The sequence below is a fragment of the Canis lupus genome, chromosome 11 (genome assembly GCF_003254725.2).
Source record: "Canis lupus dingo isolate Sandy chromosome 11, ASM325472v2, whole genome shotgun sequence".
NCBI classification, from domain to species: domain Eukaryota; kingdom Metazoa; phylum Chordata; class Mammalia; order Carnivora; family Canidae; genus Canis; species Canis lupus.
Genome location: NC_064253.1, coordinates 34,877,168 through 34,901,509, shown reverse-complemented (window position 1 = coordinate 34,901,509; position 24,342 = coordinate 34,877,168). Strand labels below are relative to the sequence as shown.

Below are 24,342 nucleotides of genomic sequence, written 5' to 3'. Positions count from 1 at the left end.
GAATAGCCAATTTAGAATGAAGAGAATGGTATTCAGAGTGGTGTGCTTGAATTTGCGCTTCAAGGTAGAAAAGTTGCAGGCAATGGAAAAATGCTCTAAGATATGACTGCAGGGGCGAGAGGCTCTGGTAGCAGAGAGGAGATGACCACTGGAGAGGAGGAAGTGAAGGGGCAGAGAAGCTGTGTTACATTCTTCAAACCTAATTAATGATGAGACCTTTTACATGGAATCCTGTATTCTGTGCCCATGTTAGGAGAAATGATAGCCTCAAGACTTGTTAGGGCAAATTTGAAGGTAATACCAAGCCTTTTTTTTTTTTTATCTTCTTTTTTTTAAAGTTTTTTTTTTTTTAATTTTTATTCATTCATGATAGTCACACAGAGAGAGAGAGAGGCAGAGACACAGGCAGAGGGAGAAGCAGGCTACATGCAGGGAGCCCGACGTGGGATTCGATCCAGGGTCTCCAGGATCACGCCCTGGGCCAAAGGCAGGCGCCAAACTGCTGCGCCACCCAGGGATCCCTTTTATCTTCTTTTTAGAAGCTCTTTTTGAAAATAGGACCATGTGTACTAACTATAGAATCAACATCAGTGGATGCTGTGGTAGGATTAATGCCACCTCTTACTGGTGAAATGCATGTCCTTGTTTCACACACACAGCCGATGGAATGGAATGGGATATTCAGATATGTTGAAATCTTTTAAATCTCCATTTGTTTTCTTCCACTTCAGAATAAGTTTTCTTCATATCAAAACAATTTCCATGAAACATGTAACCAGTCTTATTTTCAGGAGAAAGCTTGAGGTCTGCTCTATGATAGCATCGAATTGTTTTGTTTCTTAAATTCCACATATGAGTGAAATCATATGGTATTTGTCTTTCTTTGACTGACTTATTTCACTTAGCATAATTTCCTCTAGTTCCATCCATGTCATTGCAAATGCCAAGATTTTATTCCTTTTGATGACTGAATAGTGTTCCATTGTGTGTGTGTTATCCATTCATCTGTTGATGGACATTTGGGCTCTTTCCATATTTTGGCTATTGTAGACACTGCTGTGATAACCATTAGGGTGCATTGCCAATTTTATATCTAGATTTTCTTGATTGTATTTGATAAAAAAAATACACTAGCTAAGTTAACTAGAGAGAAGTATGTGTTACTCAGTGGTTCTCACATTTGAGCACGCATCTGAATCACCTGGAGGGCTCACTAGACTCCAGATTGCTGGGCCCAGCTCTAGAATTACTAATATTAGGTCATTCCACCATTGGGGTGGAGTCTGAAAGTTTGTGTTTAGGACACATTTCCAGATGCTGCTGCTGTTGCTGGTGTGGGGAGTGCATTGTGAAAACTGCAAGTATCAGTAACATATGTGTTCTAATGACCTTTTTCTGGGGCTGGGGTTGGGTTCTTCACAGACAGGTGGATAGCTTGAAGCAGAGAATTGCAGGGAAATCTATCCCTACTGAGAAGTTTGCTGTAAGGAAGTCTCGACGTTACTCTGCCTCGTTGCCTGCACCAGTGAAGCTCATCGTCCCTGCCCTGGTATCTGCCTTTATTTTATTTACTGTTTGTGTTCTATAAAGAAATTGTTAAAAATAAATAAACAAATAAAAGAAATCGTCCATTCACAGCAGCAGGAAGCACACCTGTGAAGTTTATGTTTGCTGTGAAGTTTAGCTCAATTAAGAGCCATTGTAAGAGTGTTTGTAAGGTGAACATTTATAAATTATTAATAATTAAATAATCATAAAAATTATAGCTAATTTTTTGACTAGTTGGTATGTTCTAAGCATTATATTTTAAAATATATATCATTTAATATTTTTGAAAAGTTACTTAAAAAAATATTTATTTATTCATTCGTGAGGGACAGAGAGAGAGAGAGGCAGAGACAGTCAGAAGGAGAAGCAGGCTCCCTGCGGGGAGCTCAGTGCGGGACTCAATCCCAGGACCTCGGGATCAGGACCTGAGACAAAGGCAGACTCTCAACCACTGAGCCACCAGGTGCCCCTGAAAGGTTATTTTAAAAAACATATCATTTGGTTCTTACAGTAACTCTGTTGAGGATACTTTCTCTCTGTGGTCTCATTTTACAGATAAGGAAACTCAGGCAGGGATGTGAGTTGGCTTAATTAAAGTTGAGTTGAATTCTAATGCAAACCATTTATTTGATTTTATCTTTTCTAGTAGCCAGATTAAAAATTAAGAGGTCAAATACTGTAAAAAGTAAAGGAAATATTCAAATAATTTTAAGAATATATTTTGTTTAACCCAGTATATGTAAAATGTTTGTTTGAACATGTAACCAGTAAAAATTTAACGAGGTATTTCACATTCCTTTCTATTGTACTAATCATTTGAAATCTAGTGTGTATTTTACTTTTAGAGCAGATCTCAGTTTGGACTAGCCACATTTCCAACACTCAGGTGCCCTAAGTGGGTGGTCATTCAACAATGTGGTGCTCATACTTTTTTCAGTGAGAGACCATGAGCAGGAGTGGCAGAGGGAGAGGAAGAGAGAATCTTAAATTTTTATTTTAAATTTTTATTTATTTATGATAGTCACACAGAGAGAGAGAGAGAGAGAGAGAGAGAGAGAGAGAGAGAGAGGCAGAGACATAGGCAGAGGGAGAAGCAGGCTCCATGCATTGGGAGTCCGACGTGGAATTCGATCCCAGGTCTCCAGGATCGCGCCCTGGGCCAAAGGCAGGCGCCAAACCGCTGCACCACCCAGGGATCTCAGGAAGAGAGAATCTTAAGCAGACTCTGCACTCAGTGTAGAGCCTGACATGGGGCTTGATCTCAGGACCCTGAGATCTTACCTGAGCTGATACCAAGAGTCAGGGGCTTACCCACCTTGTGCCTTGTGCCATCCACGTGCCCCCCAGAGCACCACATTCTTAATTGTTAGGCTGTTTAGACAAGACTTCATGAAAAAAAGCATGATTTCCACCTAATTTGTTTTAATGAAGACTTCTTTGAAAGTACGGAATATATCAAATTATTCTGGCTCTTTGGGGTTTGATTTTGCATGGGTAGTCAGCACAGGAAAACCATGAAGTACAAGCTGACATCTGTTGTCGTCCTTTGGGGTTTCCTGACTTTTTCCTTTTCTTTCTTTTTTTCTTTTTTTTCTTTTTTGTATTCCAGAGTTTATTCAGTTATTCCCCTTTGCCATCCGTATGTATTTTCCTCATTTCCACTACCTGCCTGTAAGAAGCTGTTCAATGTCTTTATCATATTTTAAAATTCATTTATTTCCAAGAAGATACTAATTACCCTGCTTATTTCATACCCTTAAAAATATGAACTATACTACCAGGGAAGTTAGAAAAATATTTTCAAGCAAAAGCATATTTGCTTTTGGTCCAAAAAATTCTCATCTGTTAGCCTATGAGATATAATTTGCAATGAGAAATCATTAGTTTACATTTTCAGGGACTGTCATTCAGCCATATGGCTTTAAGTGAATGCATTTTCTGCATGTTGGATTGCACTGCTGGACTGTCACATGTTTTTAATGAGATAAAAGAACCATTAAAATATTTTGTATGTTCATTTCCAGTGAAGTCCTTGGAAACATTTTATGTAAACAATTGGCAGATATTTTTAAATGTTTCCCTTTACTTAAAATTAACAACAAAATTTTTATCAAATACAATTGTTCACAGGATCAGTTAAAAATACTCTATTACTATATTCGTAATCTACTATCTTCCAAAAGGATGGAATACCAATATATGTATAAGTGAATGAGTAAATTTTTCCGTAAAAAGATAATATACTATATATATTGAATCACTTCATGGTATAAAAGGCAAAAGGCATATAATAAAATGAGAAAAGGCGAAATTCTCTTCACTGCACTCCAAATGAGGAAAGTTAAGGAAAGTGATTTCTGAATGTTGTCTTGAGATCCCTAGCAACCAAGAGAATAGTTGTGTTGTTGTAAAGGATATTGGATAACCTCATATAATTGTGAATGACTTTTCATTCTTCCTCATTAGGAAATGATGTATGTCTGGAATGGTTTTCCAGTAGTGAGCAAGAGAAAAGACCTTTCTGAAAATCTGTTGGTCACTGTTGAAAAGGCTGAGGCTGCTTTACAAAATGAAAGTAAGTATGAAAAGTAAAGCCTGGAAATCTTTTTTATTACCACTCTCCTGCCCTTTCCCTGTGCACATCTGCCCATGTTCATTTGTACACATCATAAGGACAAAACACTTGGGCTTCAAGGGTCTGGATGATTGTAGTCAGAGGAGTGACATTTGGGGCAATATGGACTAGTCTTGGGGCCATGAGGCTAAGTGAAAGATGCCAGTTGCAGATGACAGCATATTGTATGATTCCATTTATGTGAAATATTTGGAACAGGTACATCTATAAAGAGAGTAGGCTAGTGATTACCTAGGGATAGAGAACTGGGGTATGTGTGTGACACCTTTTAAAGGGCATGGCATTTCTTTTTGGAATGATGAAAATGTCCTAAGACCATAGTATTGGTTGTACAACAGCAAACTGTGTGCTTCAAATGGGTGAATTGTATGGTATGTGAATTATACCCAAATAAATGTTACCGAAAAAAATGAACAATCAGAGTTCTAGGGTGCATTTCTGGTTTTTAGTTTGTGACTCTTTCCATGCCTTCTTTTGCTCTATAATGACTATTATGTTTTTGCAGACACAGAAGATTGTTTTCAAGTTGAAATTTTATTACAATTGAATTTTTTTTACTAATTACTGCTGGTTGTACTGGAGGCCCCTCTCCAGTTTCCTGGAAGCTCCATTTCCTGGAAGCATCTGGCATAGTAGAAGGAAAATCAGGCCATCTGGGCTTACCGTCCCAGCTCTAGCATGAAACTCTGGGAAATATACCTTATCATTCTAGGCCTCGAGTTTCTTTTAAAATGGGGTGATGATATCCAAAGAGACACAGATAATATCCAAAGATTTCTTTCTCTGACATTGTCTAATTCTCTATCTTAAACAGAAGATTTATCTTTTGAGAAATGATGCCATAAATGATAGCCTTTTGTAGTATTCCTTACCAACCTCCCCAACCATTTATCCTTTGGAATGTTCTAACCACAGTAGTAAAATGAAAACTTCTGTGGTAACAAACATGGCAAAAGGCATAGAAATTCAGGAAAAGGCTGGAAAAATTATAAGTTAATTCATATTTCTTAACTGGAAAATGATGAGCACTGACAGAGTGGCTAGCCTCATATTCAATATATTCTCCACATGGGAAATTAAATATTGAACATAGCTCCAGGAATGAGGACCTCATTTGTTTCATTTTTGTATTTGGAGCTATAAAATGAGGCTGAAATGCTAAATGAGATTTTTCTTTATAATTATTGTTAAAAAATTAAACACAATTATGATTGATAGATGTAGGTGAAAAAAGTTACCCATATTTTTGCTATTATAACAATTAATTCAGAATTTTTATTTGTTCCATCATAGCTTTATTTTTATAGTTATAATCAGAGTATACCTGGGCATATACTAGCCTACTTTTTTTTCACTTAATATATCATACTTTTTAAAAGTGAAGTGTGACATGTAACATTATACTTAATTGAACTGTAATTGTCATATAACATTATATTAGTTTCACGTGTTACCATAATGATTCGATATTTGTGGACTCTGTAATAATCACCACAATAAGTCTAGTTAACATTTGTTACCATACATAATTACAAAAATTTTTTTTATTGTGTTGAAAACTTTTAAGATCTGCTTTCTTACAACTTTCAAATATGCAGTACAGTATTAACTGTATCCACCATACTACATTATATCCCCATGATTTACTTATTTTATAATGGGAAGTTTATACTTTTGGCTCTCTTTACCCATTTCTCCTACCTCCCATGCCCTACTCCTGGCAACCACCAATTCATGAGCTTGGTTTTTTTTTTTTGTTTGGTTTTGTTTGTTTTAGATTCCACATATAAGTGAGATCATATGGTATTTGTCTTTGTAAGTCTGACTTATTTCACTACTAGCATAATGCTCTCAAGGTCAATCCATGTTGTTGCAAAATGGCAAGATTTTATTTTTTATGGCTGAATAAATAGTCTGTGGTATGTCTATATTACATTATCTTTATCCATTCATCCATTTGTGGCTTCCATATCTTGGCTATTGTAAATAATGTTGTGATGAACATGAGGGTGCAGATACCTTTTCAAGTTGGTGTTTTCATTTCCTTTGGATAAATAACCAGAAGTAGAATTGCTAGATCATATGGTAGTTCTATTTTTATCATAGCCTTTTAAGTTGTTGTTAAATGGCTCCTATAATAATTTCAAAAGCTTCATAGCACTCCATGGAGCTAATGTATCATAATTTAGTCAACTCTTTTAGTATTGTTGGGCATTTAGGCTGCTTTCCGTATTTGAAATAATTCTAGCTTCAGATTCACCCCCAATAAGGAAAAGAAATATAAAAGAATGAAAGTAAATCAATTGCCTTATTTGCTAATAAGGCCAAAGTTTCAGGCAGGATAGCAGAAGAAGCCAATAGAACAAAAAGCAATGATGTTCTGAGGCCACAGATGGGTACCCCCTACCCCAGTTCTCCCAAATAATCATTCTGCAAGTTAAACTGATAATCACAGGAAGAAATATAAACTGGTAATCACAGGAAGATCAGGTAAATGGGATATTCTATTTTACTATTGAAAAAAAGGTACCTGTAAAGATTATCGATTGATGGAGAGTGAGTTAATGTCACTCTCTCATGTCAAAGGCAGCATTTTTATAAAAGAACCATGGTTCCCTTTCTCTCCTTATTCCTGCCGCTTACAGAAAAGTTTTAAACTTCAGCCCTTTATGAGTTGGAACTTAGGTAGAGTAGCCAAGATATTGAGTTATTTATCTTCATGGACTCTCTGCTTTCTGGGCACCAGGGAAACGAGTGGATGAAAAGGCTCAATAAACTGTAATCCAAAAGAGAAATCCAAAGTTTTTACTATTTAACAGAGAACCGTTGGAGTGTATGTAGAAGTACAGACTTACAGACTCACTATATGGACATTTTAGACTTTCTTTGTATGTCCTAGATGTTCCGTTATTGTTACATTGTCTGCATAGTTTTTCTATGTATAGAGTTGTATTAAGCTTCTTTAATATTCTTTTTACAATTTTATCTTTTTAATTTTTAAAAGTTTTTGTATTGTATTTTTTTTAAAGATTTTATTTATTTGTTCACGAGAGACACAGAATGAGAGAAGCAGAGACATAGGCAGAGGGAGAAGCAGGCTCCATGCAGGAGGCCCAATGTGGGACTCCATCCTGGGATCTAGGATCACGCCTTGAGCTGAAGGTAGACTCTTAACCATTGAGCCACCCAGATGTCCCTACTTTTATTTTTTTAAGTAGGCTCCATGCCTAGCGTGGAGCCCAGTATGGGGCTTGAGCTCACGACCCTGAGATCAAGAACTGAGCTGAGATCAAGAGTCAGACGCTTAACCAACTGAGCCACCCTGGTGCCCTTCTTTTTAATTTTTAATTGTAGTAAAAACTATATATAACACAACATTTACCCTGTGACCCAGTTTTGACTGTACAGTTCAGTAATGTTAAGTATATTCCCATAGTTGTGCAACCAGTCTCCAGAACTTTTCCATACCCATTAAAAATAGCTATTTCCCTCTCCCCACTGCCTCTGGCAATCACAGTTCTACTTTTTGTTACTATGAATTTGACTCCTTTAGGTTGCTCATATGAGTGGAATCCTACATTATTTGTCCTTTTGGGACTGGCTTAATTCACTTCGCATAATGGCCATGGGGTATATCCATGTTGTAGCATGTGTGAGAATTTTCCCCTTTTTAAGCATAATATTCCATTGAATGTATATATCACTTTGTTGATATAAAACTTTGTTTTTCCATTTATCCACTGTTGCACATTTAAGTTTCTTCTACTTTTTGGCTATTGCAAATAATACTAATATGAACATGGGTATGTAAATATTTTTTGAAATTGCTTTCAGTTCTTATATGCTCAAAAATAGAATTCCTGGATAATGTACCATTTCTTTTTTTAATTTTTTGAGGAATTACCACAGTGTTTTCTGTAGTGGCTGCACCAGTTTACATTCTCTCCAGCAGCACACAACCTTCTAATTTCTCTATATCCTCACCAATATTTGTAATATCCTGGGGTTTTGTTGTTGTTGTTTTTTGGTAGTAGTCATCTTAATGGATATGAGATGATCTTTACTATTTTCAGCATGAAGTAATTTCAAAAAGGAAAAAGATTTCAGTTTGATTTGCATGTAAAGTCAACATAAAGTCACATCATTTTGAAATTAGATGAAATGAAACTCCATGAAAGTTCACCTGAAAAAATGAGATTTCACAAAATGCACCTTGTAAGATCCATTTGGGTTTTTAAACAAATTTTAGTATTCATTTTTGTTCAACTAATTTGGCTACATTTTATTAACTTGCTCATTTGAACATTCTTAGATTTTCTATACTAGATATAGAATTGTGATAGACTGAGAAAACATTTTTCCTGCCAGTAGCGGAATTATCTATAATTAAAACCCACGTATCCACAAACCAAATGGGAAAATGGATATGTTTTTAATAAATGGATATGTTAAAACTGGGAGGTGAAGGAAAAACTCTTTTTATTAAATAAAAACATATGTAGAGTATTTTTCCCCCCAGAAAAGTGGACCAGCTTGTTTCTTGTGTTTTCCTACAAATGTAAGGACTTTGGTTCAGTTGAATAAATTCTGAAGTTTGAATGTCTATCCTTTGTACTATAGACTAATATAACCAGAGAGTAGGGCCTTTGTATATTAAGAAGTCCTGAGGGACCTCTGGGTTTTTCTCTATTTGAGCAGGCTCTTCAGCCTTTACCTCAAAGTTTATTTTGTCCCATTATTGGTTGGGGGAAAAATGTAAAGGAGTATTATATGTATTAGATTAAGTATATACAATGCAATAGAGGTTTAGAAAACCAGAGTACTCTCTCTATTCCTTCCTTCCTATTTTACTTAAAACATTTTATTTATTTATTTATTTATTTATTTATTTATTTATTTATTTATTTGAAAGAGAGACTGAAAGAGAGAGAGAAAACAGGAGCAGAGGGAAAGGGAAAAGCAGACTCACTGCTGAGCAGGGCGCCCAATGTGGGGCTCGATTCCAGGACCCTGAGACTATGACCTGAGCTGAAAGCAGACGCTTAACTGATTGAGCCTCCCAGGTGCCCAATTCCTTCCTCTTTTAATGATCTGTTGAAATGATAGACTTAGAGATATTCAAGGAGGACTGGGGAAAGCTCAGACAGGCAGATGCACTGTACTTTGTACATTTCTAGTTTTGTATGCATTCCCTCTGGGTTTAAAAAACAAGTTTTCCTTCCTGAAGATTTTGTACATGAAATTTATGATAAAGGATCTTCTAGGTCCATTGTGTTATGCAGGAAAATTACTAGATTTCCCTCTCTGCTCCCTCCATCCCTCTCAGTAATGACCTTTTAGTATTTAAGCTCTTATTTCAGAGCAACGGGGGAAAAAATCCAAAATCTGAAAAAGTGAAATGAAGTTGTAAACCCAACGTGACTTCAACCTTCACCCCCTTTCTCCCCAGTCTTGGGAAATTGAGTTTTTGCTTCTTCTCCCCTTGGCAAATGTCTCTAAAGTAAAAGATGATAGAAGATCCAGTCAGTATTCTACTCTGACAATGTGGTTATGAAAGGCCGGTTATGGATACAAAGGGAAAGATAGTTTAATAAGAAAAGAACACTTAGTGTAATATGCCTGGAGTCAGTGTCTGCCACTAATTCCATTAATGTTCTGTTTGAAATCTAACTAAATTCAACATGTAGCCAAAAGTCAGTACAGCAGTTCTTCTCTGATTCTTTGTTGCAGTTAATTTGCTTTGTGAAATAATATAGCAAACACAATCAGGGTTACATAAAAGGGAAAATGCTACTTTATGGCTTTTCATTTTCTAAACCTGTTTTTGAATTTTTCCTTTGGTACATTTCGGCTAGTTTCTAAAAAGTTCACTGTGGGTATTTTTGTAGTTTGGGCTTCAAACTTTCTTTTTCATCAGCCTACCCTCTGTTTTATTAAGTTAAGCTGATCTTTTATGATGAAAATGTGCTTTGGCAGCATTACTGTATAATTTTCTTGGAATGTAAAATGGAAATTGTGTGTTGAAATGCGCATCTGTGAACTCACCCATGAGGTTGAGAATCATGATAAAGCACTCAGATTTTAAGGGAAAATAATCATCTGACAGAGTACTCTGCGGTCAGAGGAAATAATGGTTTTGCTAAGGTTTGGAGGAAGGTGGTATCATCGGGGCCAATTTTCCACATCCTTAACTCATGATCCAAATAAACACTAAGTGCGGCTTTACTGGTACTTTAATTTTCCATAATGCTGTGTCTGTTCCTCAGTAAAACCATCATTCACTGAGCACCAGAAGTTTATGGTAAGACTAACCTTCATAAAATGCTAATACAGAACTCATTAGAACGCACACAAATGATACTAAAACCAGCATCCAGGATGGACCCTCAGGGTTTGATTCTAGGCCTGGAAAGATGCTGCTTCTTGTGTGTATATGTCTGTGTGTGTGTGTGTGTGTGTGTGTGTGTGTGTGTATGTGTATATATACACATACATACATGTCAGCGAGTATCCATGATTAGAAGCATAGATATATTTGTGTGTGGGGGGGGGCACGGGATTGAAAAATGGTCCTTAAGTAATAGGAAACATAAGATGTTGATATCTGTGATTTTTCTTGGTGAATGAACCATCAGAGCTCAGACCAGAGAGGTGAATATCAGCTGTGTTCACCTAGAAATAAAGTGATTCCCTTCCAGTTGGTTAGGTAGCATCATTAACCTCCCATAAGCAAGCAATGTACTAACCAAAACCCCAGCATGTGTTAATGGTAATTTCTGAGGTTTGTACTGAAAGCCAGGGGGATCTCAATATGAGGACTCCCAGGCCTCATTGGTTTGGTTTACTCCCCTGCACCCCTTGTACTGTCACAGCCTGAATTGTTTAAATTATCAGTCTGTCTTGGGAATGACTTTGTTGCAGTAACTTGCACGAGCTCCCAAATTCAAGAGTGATAGATGTGAAATGGCTACCTTTGTCAGGTTGATGTCATACATAATACGGTTCCTTTCGTTTAATATTCTATAGCTTTGGGCTGGAGAAGGCAGAGTCATTTTTGAAAGGGAAAACATGGTAAAAGAAAAACCTTTACATTGGTCTCAAGCACTTGCAAATTTGTGAGGGTTTTAGGTACCTTGCATGTACTTCAGAACCATTTTGTCTAATTTTATGAAAGAATTTACCCCCAAAAGAACATAACCTGGGAAAATTGATAGGTTGTAAACAGAATGATCTGGAAAGGGTATCCTACTTCCTGAATTTTTAATGGGTAGGAAGCCATCTGCTTCTCCATATGGAAGTGTTATCCTCTCCTGCATGAAACCAGCACAGTTAGATGCCAGAACCACAGGAGGAGGAGGCAGCCTTCTTGCTTCTCGCTGCTTTACCTTTTATAGAATTAATAAAGCTCTTCCTTTCCTCAGAGTTTAGATTTCCTCTTGTTATATCTAAGGTCACGTAACTCCGAGAATGAGCACCTGAAGAGTTTTAAGTGGAGAGAGTTGAACTTCTTTAATAAAATGGTGTAGAAATGTGGTAACTCATTCTTCTTTTAACTTAAAATACTTTCATTGTGTTTTATTAAGTAAGGCTTAACAAATGCTAGAAATATTCTCCTTATTTTTCAGTGATTCCTCTGAAACCTAAATAGCTATTAGTTCTCCCTCTAACTTGGGATTTTTCAAAGTGTTTTTCCTTTTGTGTGTGCTTTCTGTTTGTTTGGTTTTAAGATATAAGTGACTACTCTGTGGATGATGAGTGCTTGGTGAAGCTGCTGAAGGGATGCTGTCTGAAGAACCTGCAGCGGCCCTTGCAAGCTGAACTCTGCTTCAATCACGTCATCCAAAGGTACCGACCAGCAAGGAAGCCCAGCTGAGTGCAGTAACTTCCCAGGGAGTTACTGTGAGAAAGTCATGTGTTTTCTCTCGCTGCTAGTGTTTGACATTACCAGGAAGAGAATCCAGTAATGCTCTCTTTGTCCTTTGAGAGCAAATTTGTAGCCTCAGTAGAACATGGCTTTATGCATTTGCACTTAGTGTTTAAGGGGAACACTGAATTCCATGAAAACTAAACACTGTTTTCCTTCTTTTTTTTTTTTTTTTTTTAGATATTTATTTATTTATAAGAGACACAGAGAGAGGCAGAGACATAGGCAGAGGGAGAAGCAGGCTCCCTGTGGGGAACCTGATGCGGGACTTGATCCCAGGGCCCTGAGATTATGACCTGAGCCAAAAGCAGATGCTCAACCACTGAGCCACCCAGGCATCCCTAAACACTATTTTCACCCTAAACACAGGTGTCCTTATAAGAGGAAAGAAACCATGTCTATTTCCCAAATTAATACCACCCTTTTTTAGTAAAAGAAGTATACATTGAGTTCAGTTTTACTGGTGTTTCTAGAAGGATCAAAAGTATGACCCATTTGTGCTATGCTGTTATGTTTATCGAATCTACAGTGAATTGTTTGCTCATGTGTTCTGTAATTTTGTTTGTTTGTTTGTTTTTTTTTTCTGTAATTTTGGATCGTGAGCTCCCCTTCAATAGGTTTTATCTTGAGACACTTTTGAGGCTAGGACTGAAGACTCTCTAAAGTGATTTTTGTTTTTATTTCTGCCATGTGCCCCCAAAGCTTTTTCAGCCCAGGCTTACTTTCATATTAATGTCATTGCTTAGAGGTCTTTGGGTCATTTGGGCCATATAAATATGAACTGCCAATTCATTTGAGGACAGGCCAATTGGTTATTAATTTCCCAAGGAATACATTTTCCCCCTTCTAACCTGGAGTGCAGGCTGAGGAGCCAACTGTCCTTGTAGTCCTCCTATGCCAATCCACCCTTTCTCTGTTGGAGAATGGCCCCAGCTTTATATAGAGGTCTCAGTCTCTGCTCTTATGTGGACTCAAGGCTTCATAAGCATGGACATTGAAATATAAAGCCCTGGTTGATTAAGGCCAAAGCAGATCCCAGGACTGCTTTGACATCATCCATATACTTAGAGTTCTGGCTTTGTTTTATTTTCAGTTTGAGAATTTTTCTTATGTTCTTGTGATCTGAGCTATGCATTTGGAAGGCATTACTTTACAAATATCTTTGATTGGGCAGCCCAGGTGGCTCAGCGGTTTAGCGCCACCTTCAGCCAAGGGCCTGATCCTGGAGACCTGGGATCAAGTCCCACATCGGGCTCCCTGGATGGAGCCTGCTTCTCCTCTGCCTGTGTCTCTGGCCCTCTCTCTCTCCCCCCCCCCCCCCCGTCTCTCACATGAATAAATAAATAAAATCTTTAAAAAAAGATTATCTAATTTAAACAAAAAACAAATATCTTTGCTTCTTGATATTTTATGGTTAGACTTCATAATATTGCTGAAAACAGAAGTGTTAATCACTTCCTTATTGACCTTTTTTTTAGCCTTATGAGACTTAACAATATAAAGTAATAGTGTTCTTATTTCTAAATGGAGTCATTTCATGAACACAGTCCTTTTTTAGGAGGATGACCATGTCCTTTCCAGGATTAATCTTTGAAGATCTGCACGCATTCATCTTCCTAAGAGGTGTAAACAATGCTCAGTGCTGAGTTTAGATTAAGGAATAAAATAGAAGATAAATTATTCAAAACATGCTATTTATTGCCATAGCTTATTAGATTCCTTGACTATATAATGACAGTTCTCTCTGATAATAGGCTTAGTGCTGTACCTGTTTCCTGAGGAATGAGGAAAGTGTATTGTTGAAAAAGAATGATTTGTTTCTTGTTCTGTTAAAACTTAGTCACTTTTTATTCACTCTTTCAGTGAAAAGCTACTGAAGTATGACCACTACCTGGTACCATTTACCCTGTTTGAATTGGCCTTTTTGTACAAAAGCCAAGGGGAAATTGATAAGGCCATAAAGACCCTAGAAACTGCAAGGTGAGTGACAATGGCAGCTTTTCCTGCTTGCTATGAAGTCAGGAACTTTGATACCAGTATAACCACAGCATTAATATTATATACTTAGAAGTTAAAACATTATTGAAAAATGAGGAATAATGTTATGCTCATGACTCTTGCTGTAGTTGTGCTATTTCCAAGCTTTTTAATGCCTGACCCTGTGACTGTGTACAAATGTTGTGATTATAGGCATCTCTATGACAGATTTCTAACCTATTCTCTTCTGTATTGGGATTAGCAAATGTTTTCTGTAAAGCGCCAGGTAGTAAGTATTTTTGGTTTTACAGTATAAGGTCTCATTGCAACTTCTAATTGTGTTGAAAGCAGCCATAGAAAACATGTTAATAAATGAGTGTATCTGGATTTGGCCAATATTTTGGTCATAATTTGCTGACCCCCTGGTGTATTCAACTATATCTCTCATTGCCTTGAAGAGCCACTGATTGGAAGAAGCCCTCTGTATCTTTCCCTGGCTCTCTTTTCTTTCTGTTCACTGTGGTAATTTCAGAGCATTTTCATTTCTACTAGGCAATGGCTCTCAGACTTGTGATCACAGCTCACTTAAACGCCATGATCTATTTGCCTTGAGTACTTCTTACAGTGGAGAAAGAATGACATAATGGCTTTAAGCCTAGTGATTCATTGGTTTGTTCATTTATTCAAATTCAGTGAGTATGCATTGAGCACTTATTATGTGCCAGACACTATTAAGGCTCCAGACAGACATCTATATATAAACAGGCAACATTTCCCCTTGCTTAATTCAAGGGAGATGTTAAATAAACAAACAAATAGGAAAACCAGCAATGGTATACGCTTTCCTGAGATTTATATAATATGATAAGAGTCCCTGGGTATTACCTTAAAATGGGTTGAATCTGGAAAGATTTCTTGAGGAGATGATCTTGTAGTTGAGATTTGCATATTTAAAATCAGTCTTGGGAAGATCAATCACAGAAGACTGGGTGGGGAGCATTCCTGGCTGAAGCCACAGCTGTGAATCTTCTAAACTGGGAGGTTGAGCCTTTAGGTGGTAAATGATGCTCTTTATCAAAATGGGGTATGCTTAGAAGAGTAGGCTCCAGGAAAGGAGAAAAAAATACTTATGTTTAGCACCATGGGATTTTGAGGTGCTTATTAGTTGTCCATGTGGAGATGATGGATTGGCAGTCAAATATACAAGCACAGAGTTCAGTGGAAACATCAAGGCTGAATGTGGACATTTCAAAGTCACCTGCACAGAGACAGTGATATTTTAAAGCCATGATACTTGATGAAATCATTCTGGGAAAATAATATAGCTAGAGAAAGAGGTCCAGTACAGAGCCTTGGGATATCCCACCATTTTAGAAATGAAACCATAAGATTAAGAAGAAGTGGCCAGTGAGTTAGGAAGACACCCAGGAAAGCCAAGTGAACAAAGTGTTTCAAAGAGAAGAGAGTGGTCATTTGTGACAATGACTGCTGAGAGGTCAGGCAAGGTGAGCCCAGGGAAGTGGCTGCTCAACTTGACAGCATGACAATCATCAATGACTTTGACCAGTGAGGGGAGGCGATGGAGTCAGCTACTTTAAGTAACTTTTCAGGATGTTTTGCTGTGAATAAAGCATAGTAACAGGAAGGAAGCTCCCTGAAGCTGCTTCATGGAGCCGAGAAAGGTGGCTGCTGCTGCTGCTTATTTTTTTTTTAAGGGTAATATCAGAGTGAGTCACTTTTAAAGCTAATTTGTTGAAAGTGAGAATGACTCATATTTCAACTGATATATATGTACCTTCATTTTTTTTTTAATTTTTTTTTAAAATTTATTCATGAGAGACACACAGAGAGAGAAAGAGGCAGACACACACAGGTAGAGGGAGAATCAGGCTCCATGCAGGGAGCCCGACGTGGGACTCGATCCCAGGTCTCCAGGATCACTCCCTGGGCTGAAGGTGGCGCTAAACCGCTGAGCCACCCGGGATGCCCTATATGTACCTTCAAATCCAGCTATTGGAAAATTAGGAACAATTGTTACTGTTGTTGGAAGTATTCATTATTTGGACCTACTTGGTGTTACCTAAGCAGTGCACAGTAAGACAAATTTATAATGATGAAAACAAAAGACTGGCAATTAACTACTAGAAAGGAAGACCATCAGTGATCACAAGTCACCACTAACTCAAGCCAGTGCTAATGAAGCCACCTTAAACAGATTTCCCAGTAATTTCAAAACTTTCAATTGTCTGTACTTTCCCTTTTGCAATTGGAGATTCACAAAGTTGCTAAAATTAGTGGCCAGACATTTAGGAAAGTGTTCAGTTACATCTTGTGAATAATAACCCTTATCCAGGTTATCAGTGAGCAGCTCTTAGAAAATGAAGAGCTATAACAAGAAGGCTTTGCTACTGCAAAGAAAGGGGTTACAGGTCATCCACGGGCCAAGGCAGTGTATGAAAGCAGGAGCCCAAAGTCAAAAGCCATTCTGTTCTGCTGATTCTTAACAATTCTAGCAGACAGAAGCGAACTTGGATGATCCAAGTAAAGTTTTTAATTAATCCATGGATTTCTGTGGCCTCTTCTGACATTGTCACACAATAATTATTGGCCAAACCATTGCTAATTTGCCTGTGAGAATTGGAGTAAGTAACTTTGATGTCACCACATAATCCTTTTCTTTGTTGTAGTTGTTGCATGAGAGTTTCAGAAAGATTTCTTTGCAGGAGGAATGGTGATTGATCATGTTAATGTGAGGCTGCCTTAAAATTCTTGGTTTAGAAAAGGAGGTCAACTATTTAGGAATAGTTTACAGAATTTGTTAAACCCTCTTCATAAGCTTCTTTCTGTTTGAGTGGTTTGGTCATTAAATAGAAAGTTGCTACTCAAAGTATGACTTTCAAATCACTGCCAGGAAGCTTCTAGAAATACAGAATATTGCCACCCTCCTTCAGTCACAGGATCGGAATCTACATTTTAACAAATCTGCTGCTTATTCACGTTTGGAAGCAAATAAGGAATAAAGATGAGAAGAAGGGGAGGTGATAGTATTACCCTTGGATACAAAACAATTTTGACATTACAATTTTATTGTTATTATCTTTAGAAACAACTACAAAGATTACTCCATGGAGTCCAGACTACACTTCCGAATTCAGGCAGCTCTTCACCTCTGGAAAAAAACTTCCTCCGATTGATCAGAATGTGAAGGATGGAGTTTTGCCTCAGTTAGCAATGGCATCTGCTATAGATTAGACCTTGTATTAAAGTGGAAAATGATCTTTTGAACGAGAGACAAAAAATTAATTTTATTGTCAATATTTTCTATTATCTGTGGTTTACTGTTGGTCTGCGTAAATGTGGGTTTTTTTTCATATGAAATGATGTTCAATGTTCAGTACTATCTAGAAAATTCTTATATTTTGCCTCTCCAAAAATAATTTCATATTAGATTTGGAGAATGAAGAAGTATTTTAAAGGACTCACAGGTACAATAAAGTCTGATTAGATTATTATTTTTTTAATGTGGAAATCAATGTTTAAGTAGCAAATGGCTTATAAGTTGGGCCATTTTTAGATTTGGCTAGTATTTGAATTTAATTAAGAGGGAAAATAAAAATCACCTACATTCAAAATAGATTAACAATAACCTGAAGTCTCCTGAATAAGACAGGTAGTGTGTGTGAATAGGGACAGGATAATGTCCTTAATGGGTTGAAGGGAACTTTATCCAGAAAAGATGATGAAATATTATTAGGTTTTGGGTTCTTTTTTTTTTATTCTTCACGTAACTTAAAGATGGTAACATTTTTGAATGACTATTCTTTTTTTGAATGTACTTAAGTCTATTATAATAACAAACTTCAAAAAAGTATCTAAAGGGAAGAAAAAGTCATATTTTAGAAATTATCCTCAACCTTAGCAATGAAAGTCTAAAATGCAAATGTTGATTATTTTTTTCTATAGGAAACAAAGTTCCTGCTGCTTTAAATGATAATGTAAAATATCAATAATTTTTATACTCATGATGCTGGTGAGATCTAGTTTTCTAATCTGTCTAGCACTGTGATAGTTCCTTCTAAATATCTGGGCTGTGCTTAGTCCTTTACCGGGGAAACACAATCAGGGCCAAATGTGGAAGCAAGCCTTGTTCTGTTACTGCTTAGCAGCCGCCGGGGTAACCTTGAGGGAGATCCCCGTTCTCTGCATCAGCATATTTTCATCATCTGTGAAATGGAAAAAAGAACAGATGACTTTTCAAGGTCTCTTTCAGTTTTATAACTGTGAGTCTGTGTAATAGGTATTTTCAGCAGTGTCCAACTGTTTAACGCAAACTATCACCACAAAGTGCGTGTGTTATTTTACAATTGTCTCTGCCTACCCCTACTCCCCCCATTTGTACATTGTTGGGGCTAATGACAGGATTGCATCCAGGGTGAAGAGAAACCATTCATGGATCCATAAATCAGCGTTTGGTCCCATTTCTATTCTATTTTGAAGAGTAACCTATCATGGAAACCTCTGCCGCTAAACAGAATAGCCTCAGATTGGGAGTCTGGAGCTCACCTCTGGTAGTCAATAGTTCCTTGATGTGGAATAAGTCATCCGTTCTTTCTGTGACTCTGTTTCCCCAGTGGGGATGGTGACATACTGCTTGGTGCTTGTGATGGCTCAGTTAGACAATGCACAGATAGCTTTTTGTAAACTGCGAAAGGCTATGTGAATATATGAGTTGCTGTAATAATTAGGGTTTTTATGCACTGATTACAATATCAACACAAAAATTTTGGCTGAGTGTGTGGTCTCTGATGTGAAATGAAAGAAGTGCAGAAATTCAAACACTTTTAAATTTATTTTTGTGTTTGGCACTGACAATAACCCAGATTATGAATTTGCTCCTTGCTGTTCATTCCCTACTACATGAGTCGGTACCCAGCAGGAATTTTGGTCTTGTTTTCTTTAAGGTACTAATTCTTGACCAATACTGAGGGTATGTTTCCAAAGGAAGATGATTAATACAACCTGAGTTAGAGAACTAGACCTTCAGACAGCATGGTGGGAGCTCTCACTATGTGCTATTAATATGAATTACGTAGCTTTATTTTAGGTCCAGACAAGAGGAAATAAAATGAACTGTTATTAAAATATCAGCAGTGAAATATGTGTCAGAACTATTTTGTATACAATTTGAGAAATAGTTTATGAATTCCTTAGAAGAGCTTTGGTAGCATTATTTTTTTAAAGTATAAACTCCCATATTGTTTTTGTGAGAAGCTGCAGGGCAGAGCAAAAGTCAGTAAAAACGTATCTTTCTGGTGAAATTTGAAAACAATATAAGCTATGGTGGTTATTTTTATATTGTTTTAAATCTGCATTACCAAACAAATATAAAGGAAATTGCTATCATAATGTTTTTTCCTTTGTTATTTTTTTCTTATTTTGTTTTCATTTTTACCTCCTAATCTTTTTATAGTTACCTGGTAATTTGGATACTCTGTCCATTGACTGTTTAATTGTTGTAATATCATTAATGCTACAAATAAGTATCTGTTTCCTGGCCTGTTCATGATACCCTGGTTGCACCAGTTTCATATGGCACCAGCTAATATTGCATTTTTGGAATTACTTTGGATTCAGGCTGCTTTGTGAAGAATGAGTGTTGAAGTGACAATATTTTATCTAATGTTTTGAGGGGCATATGTGACGGGTTTGGACTGCCAGTGTGTCTGACAGTTTGTGCAATTTGTGTAGTTTTTGGTATAATTTTTCTTTCATTCTTTTTTTTTTTAAATGGAGAGCCAGGGTTCTGATTAGTGCTGTATAAATTTAAGACTCAAGTAGAGGTTATGCTTTGTAGGATCTGTAACAAGAAAGGCACTATTTCTGCTTGATAATTAATGGAAGAATAACTACATTGACTCTTACATGGATGTATATTTTAATGTTTTTGTGCCTCTCCTGGATGCAAGAAGGCCTCAAGACAAAGGAAGCTCATTGATTCTGTTTCATCTATAAGTGGGTAGAAGCTGTAGGGAGGTGAATTTCAAATTAATCTGCGACAAGGAAGATTTTTAATCATTGAAGCAATCTAACATAACTTCCTCTTTGGCAAAGTAAGCAGGTTAGCAGAGCTATGTGATGTCATTCTTACCTGGCCTGGGAACTTACAGTTGAACTTTGAGGTCACTCTATGGGTCTTTGATAAGAGCTTCAATTTTAGTATCTGTACTACTGAAGCAAGCACTGAAGAGGGGTTCAACTCACTGGATGTGTATAAAGAAGGTTTCCCCGCTTTCAAAGACAAGTGAGTATTTCTTCTTTTGAAGCTACTGTAGACGTAGTTACATTATGATAGGCAATAATAGTCCCTTTGGCCATTATGAATCTACTTCTCATCCTTCTTTTAAAATGAATCTATTGATTCTTTGTCTATTGATATTTTCTGGTTAAAGTTTTTCTTCCTTTAACACTGAAAATAATAATTGAAAAGGTCTTTGTGACTAACTGGAAAAATTTCTGGCATTACTCTAATTCTTTGTTGATTTCCCTTTTTACATATTTCTGTTTTTCTCCTATTCTATCTTTATAAATCATAAATTCAAATACATTTAGTTAAAATGAGTTAGTGAAAACTCTAGTGATTGTTTAGATGCCCTGAGATTATGTGATTCATCGGGCCTGGAATGGATCTTGGGAAATTATCTCCTCCCCTACCCATCTTGGCTCTGGATGGTGTTTCCTCTGCAGTCCTGCTCTGTCTGGTATGGTGGCCACTGGCCACATGGGACTATCGAGCACTTGAAACATTGCTAGTGTCAGGAAGTGCTCACTTATACATGCTGCAGTTCTATTTAAAGTAAGGGCCCCTGAAAGCATGTTTCCTAGAGTTCTGGCTTTTACTTGCTGTCTACTATGATCATTCAATCACCATCGTTGCATTTTCAATTCTGGTTTAAATATGTATCTTTGAGGATTGCTTTTTCTGTTCAACTGCTCATAAACTTTCATTTCATCATTTTATTCTGCAGATGATCAAGGTCATCTTTGATTCTTCTCCACTCTCCCAGAGCTCCTTAAATACTAGACTGAGACCTTATTTTTAACATTTTTTAGTCTTATTTTATAGACATTCCTTGCTTTTCAGATGCAACAACACAAACTATTAGAGTTGTAGAGTGACTCACCTTGAGATGTTAGTAGATTTTATGATTAAAATAATATGTGTGTAATATATATATTATATATAAATATATATATATGTAGTTTCCATGCCCAACATGGGGCTTGAACTCATGACCTGAGATCAAGACCTGAGCTGAAATCAAGAGCCAGATGCTTAATTGAGCCACCCAGGTGCCCCTAAAATAATATTTTCTAAGATTAACATTATTCTGAAGAATTGGCATCCAGTGTTGAAGCATTAATGTTTCAGCTCATGAAAATTTCAGCCCATTGACATGACTCAGCTATGCCTGTATGACTATTTAAGGAATATTAGGTACTGGTTACCCACTTATAGAATAATTTGGCAGATAGTTTATTTAAAGTTATATATTTTAAGCCTTTTGCTGCCTATTACTAATATTTTTAATGTGTATGATATACTTAAGTGATATGTCTTCATGTAATTGACATTTTTATTCTCTGTAGACATCTTTAGATCAGATAGGCAGGTAGATAAAAAAACAGTTTATAAATATGAAGTAGACAATGTTTTATTTTGTTCTTTCAGAAAGAATGCAGATACTTCTCCAGATTGTCTCCCTTCCTGCAGACCAGTTATTTATATATTTTTCTTTACATATTAGATTGCTTGTTTGAAACCTTGTTCCTGCTTCCCGTTGTTGATAGCTTTGTCTTTTTTATATCTGCTATTAGATTTAGTTGTTTCAGATTGTTGAAATTGAAATGTAAGGAAGGACATATCAGAATTTATCATGGGGGAAAATACCTTCTCTGTGGAGCAATTCTTGTCTGATTTTGATGGCGTGGAAGTCCATTCCAATCTGCTTATGACTTGAAAATTGCGGAAAGAAATGATGCAAGACTGTTTAGTGGATTCAGAGGCTGAGCAGGTTCTTGGCCTGATCCATCCCAAAGGGGTAGGTGGATCCAGCTTTGGTGGAAGTCCAACCCCCATTCTGTCCAGTTTATAAATGTATCAGCACATTAATGCTGTAACATGACCTTGCATGGAAAATTCAAAACAGCCCTCTCACTGTATTTAATAAAGAATGCATACTGATGCCTACAGATCAGGTATTTAATAGGAAATCTCAAGGTACTTTGAAGTATAATACTAAGCTTTATAAAGTAAATCTTGTATATTAATATACAATACACCTTGTGTGTTAATCCAATAGTTCTTAGAAATACAATTTAAATGATGAATGTACGGGATGCTGGCATATCCCAGTGGGCACTTTTGTTTTATTGCTACTTAACATTTTCTAGTAAATTTGTTTTAATTATTGGTAGTCTGTTTGACATTATTTAGGAAAAAAAGTTGGTCTCAGTGTAACAGAACTGATAACCAGAGAAATTGGATCCAATAAATATGTTAAAGAATATTGCCTATCATTTCAGTTTTAAAGAAATTATGTTATTTTGAAATGCTGGAAGATCATCCTCAATTTGAAGGGATGACACTCCCTGCTTGGGAAATCACACAGACATTTTAATTCATTCTTATCTTTATTGGAAATAAGTTTCCAGGTTAGTAAATGCATTTAAACAATTTCCATTAATTACTTTACTTTTTACCTGAAATGATTTTATTCTTCATAGTAAACAGTTGCTTTCTATGCAGTGATTTGTTTTTTTAAAGAAATGGTTTACACAAAAAGAGAGATTACGATAAACATTATGAATCTTAGGCTATTGATTTAATGGCTGAAGAAAACAGTATGGTTGGGTATTTTGATTTGCAAAAGGAGAACACACATGTTCTACTGATATGTGCTATCCAGAAAAATTACTTCATTCTTAACCAGTATGTCACATTCTCATGTTGTCTAAGGGGAAAATTTTTAAGTAGCTTATTATTTATTATTTTTTCCCCATTGCTAACTGTTGACATCCAAACACCTGAATGAATACCAGCTGAGGCATTTATATGCTAGTGTTTTAAGTATTTATTTGCAAATATTCATAGAACTCTTGAATTTTTTGATGCAAGTTGCTAAATCAGATGTAAAGGTAAAATATATATTTAATAAGGGAGAAGTATTATTTTATTACTGAAATTTATTTCTAAAGCAAATTTATTTTGTAGATATTTCACTTGGGAAATTTTGCTTTGCCTTAAAACACAAAATAAACCTGTCTTGTGATCTGCTTACCTAAAAACCTTTAATTTTACCTTGCCAGGTAGGTGAATTTTGAAATTCTTCAAAAATGTATATTTTTCACTTTCATTTGGATGAAACAAAAATAGTTAGAGGTCATAGACTTTGTAAATCAGTGTGTGGTTTCCTGTGGAATGTACTTTATAATTCAATGTTTTATTAGTAAAAATTGCCAACATTTTATCTTCCCTCTTTCTCTTCTCATTACACTTGAAGTTAGTTTCATATCTTTTTCCATTCCCAGTGGTCACAGTTTTACAGAGCAAGACATTTTTAGAAATTTAAGATGTATGAGTTCTATGTAAGATGAATGTGTTAGTAGCATCCATCTGCTGATCAAATAGGCATTGGATCTGGTACCAGAAAGTGAAATAGATTATATCTATAAAAGCATTTTATCAATGTAAGTCAGAAAGAAAGAAGAAAACTGTGAACTTCTGATATTTTTAATATAAAAACTGTGTTCCCCATGAGTATTTGCTTGCTGATTTTGTGTTAATGTTATCACCTATGATTTGTAAGCTATTGCTGATATGACATCTACATTTTCAACATGAAGACAACAGTTCCTGTAGCATATTTTTAACATTTAAGACATTTTTGAAAACAGATGCCATCTTAGAAGTTGTATTTTTAAGTGCAAATAAAACATCCCATCTTGAAAGTCAACATGCTTTATTTTTCATTCCTCAGTATTACATTATTAGATGCCTGTTTAAGTTGCCAGGTATTCTTAGAACTCTGAATTCTAATATTGCTACAGCTCATTTACCTACAATGTGCAATTGAATTGTTAAAATGTTATTTAAGTAAATTCCACTTGATGAAATTACTCTTATTGTGGTTGGTCTACACTTAAAAGATGTACCCAACATCTCTTTTGCTGGTCTCTAACTCTAATGTGATGTGTACTT

At 36.2% G+C, this 24,342-nt stretch overlaps 1 protein-coding gene across 8 annotated transcripts in view; it reads left to right on the top strand.

The window, feature by feature from the left end:
- TTC39B (tetratricopeptide repeat domain 39B) overlaps positions 1 to 24,097 on the top strand; it is a 131,017-nt gene extending 106,920 nt beyond the window's left edge. For 6 of the 8 annotated variants that reach the window (XM_049116137.1, XM_025432265.3, XM_025432266.3 and 3 more), the window contains 5 exons: positions 1,423 to 1,549; positions 4,015 to 4,123; positions 11,911 to 12,028; positions 13,971 to 14,087; positions 17,188 to 24,097. In XM_049116137.1, the coding sequence (XP_048972094.1) occupies positions 1,423 to 1,549; positions 4,015 to 4,123; positions 11,911 to 12,028; positions 13,971 to 14,087; positions 17,188 to 17,278 (562 nt within the window). In that variant the 3' untranslated portion in view covers positions 17,279 to 24,097. Of the gene's footprint in view, positions 1 to 1,422; positions 1,550 to 1,880; positions 2,325 to 4,014; positions 4,124 to 11,910; positions 12,029 to 13,970; positions 14,088 to 17,187 lie in introns of those variants that run through there. The other 2 variants (XR_007413993.1, XM_049116136.1) reach the window with 2 other exon arrangements.
- The last annotated feature ends 245 nt before the right edge of the window (positions 24,098 to 24,342 follow it).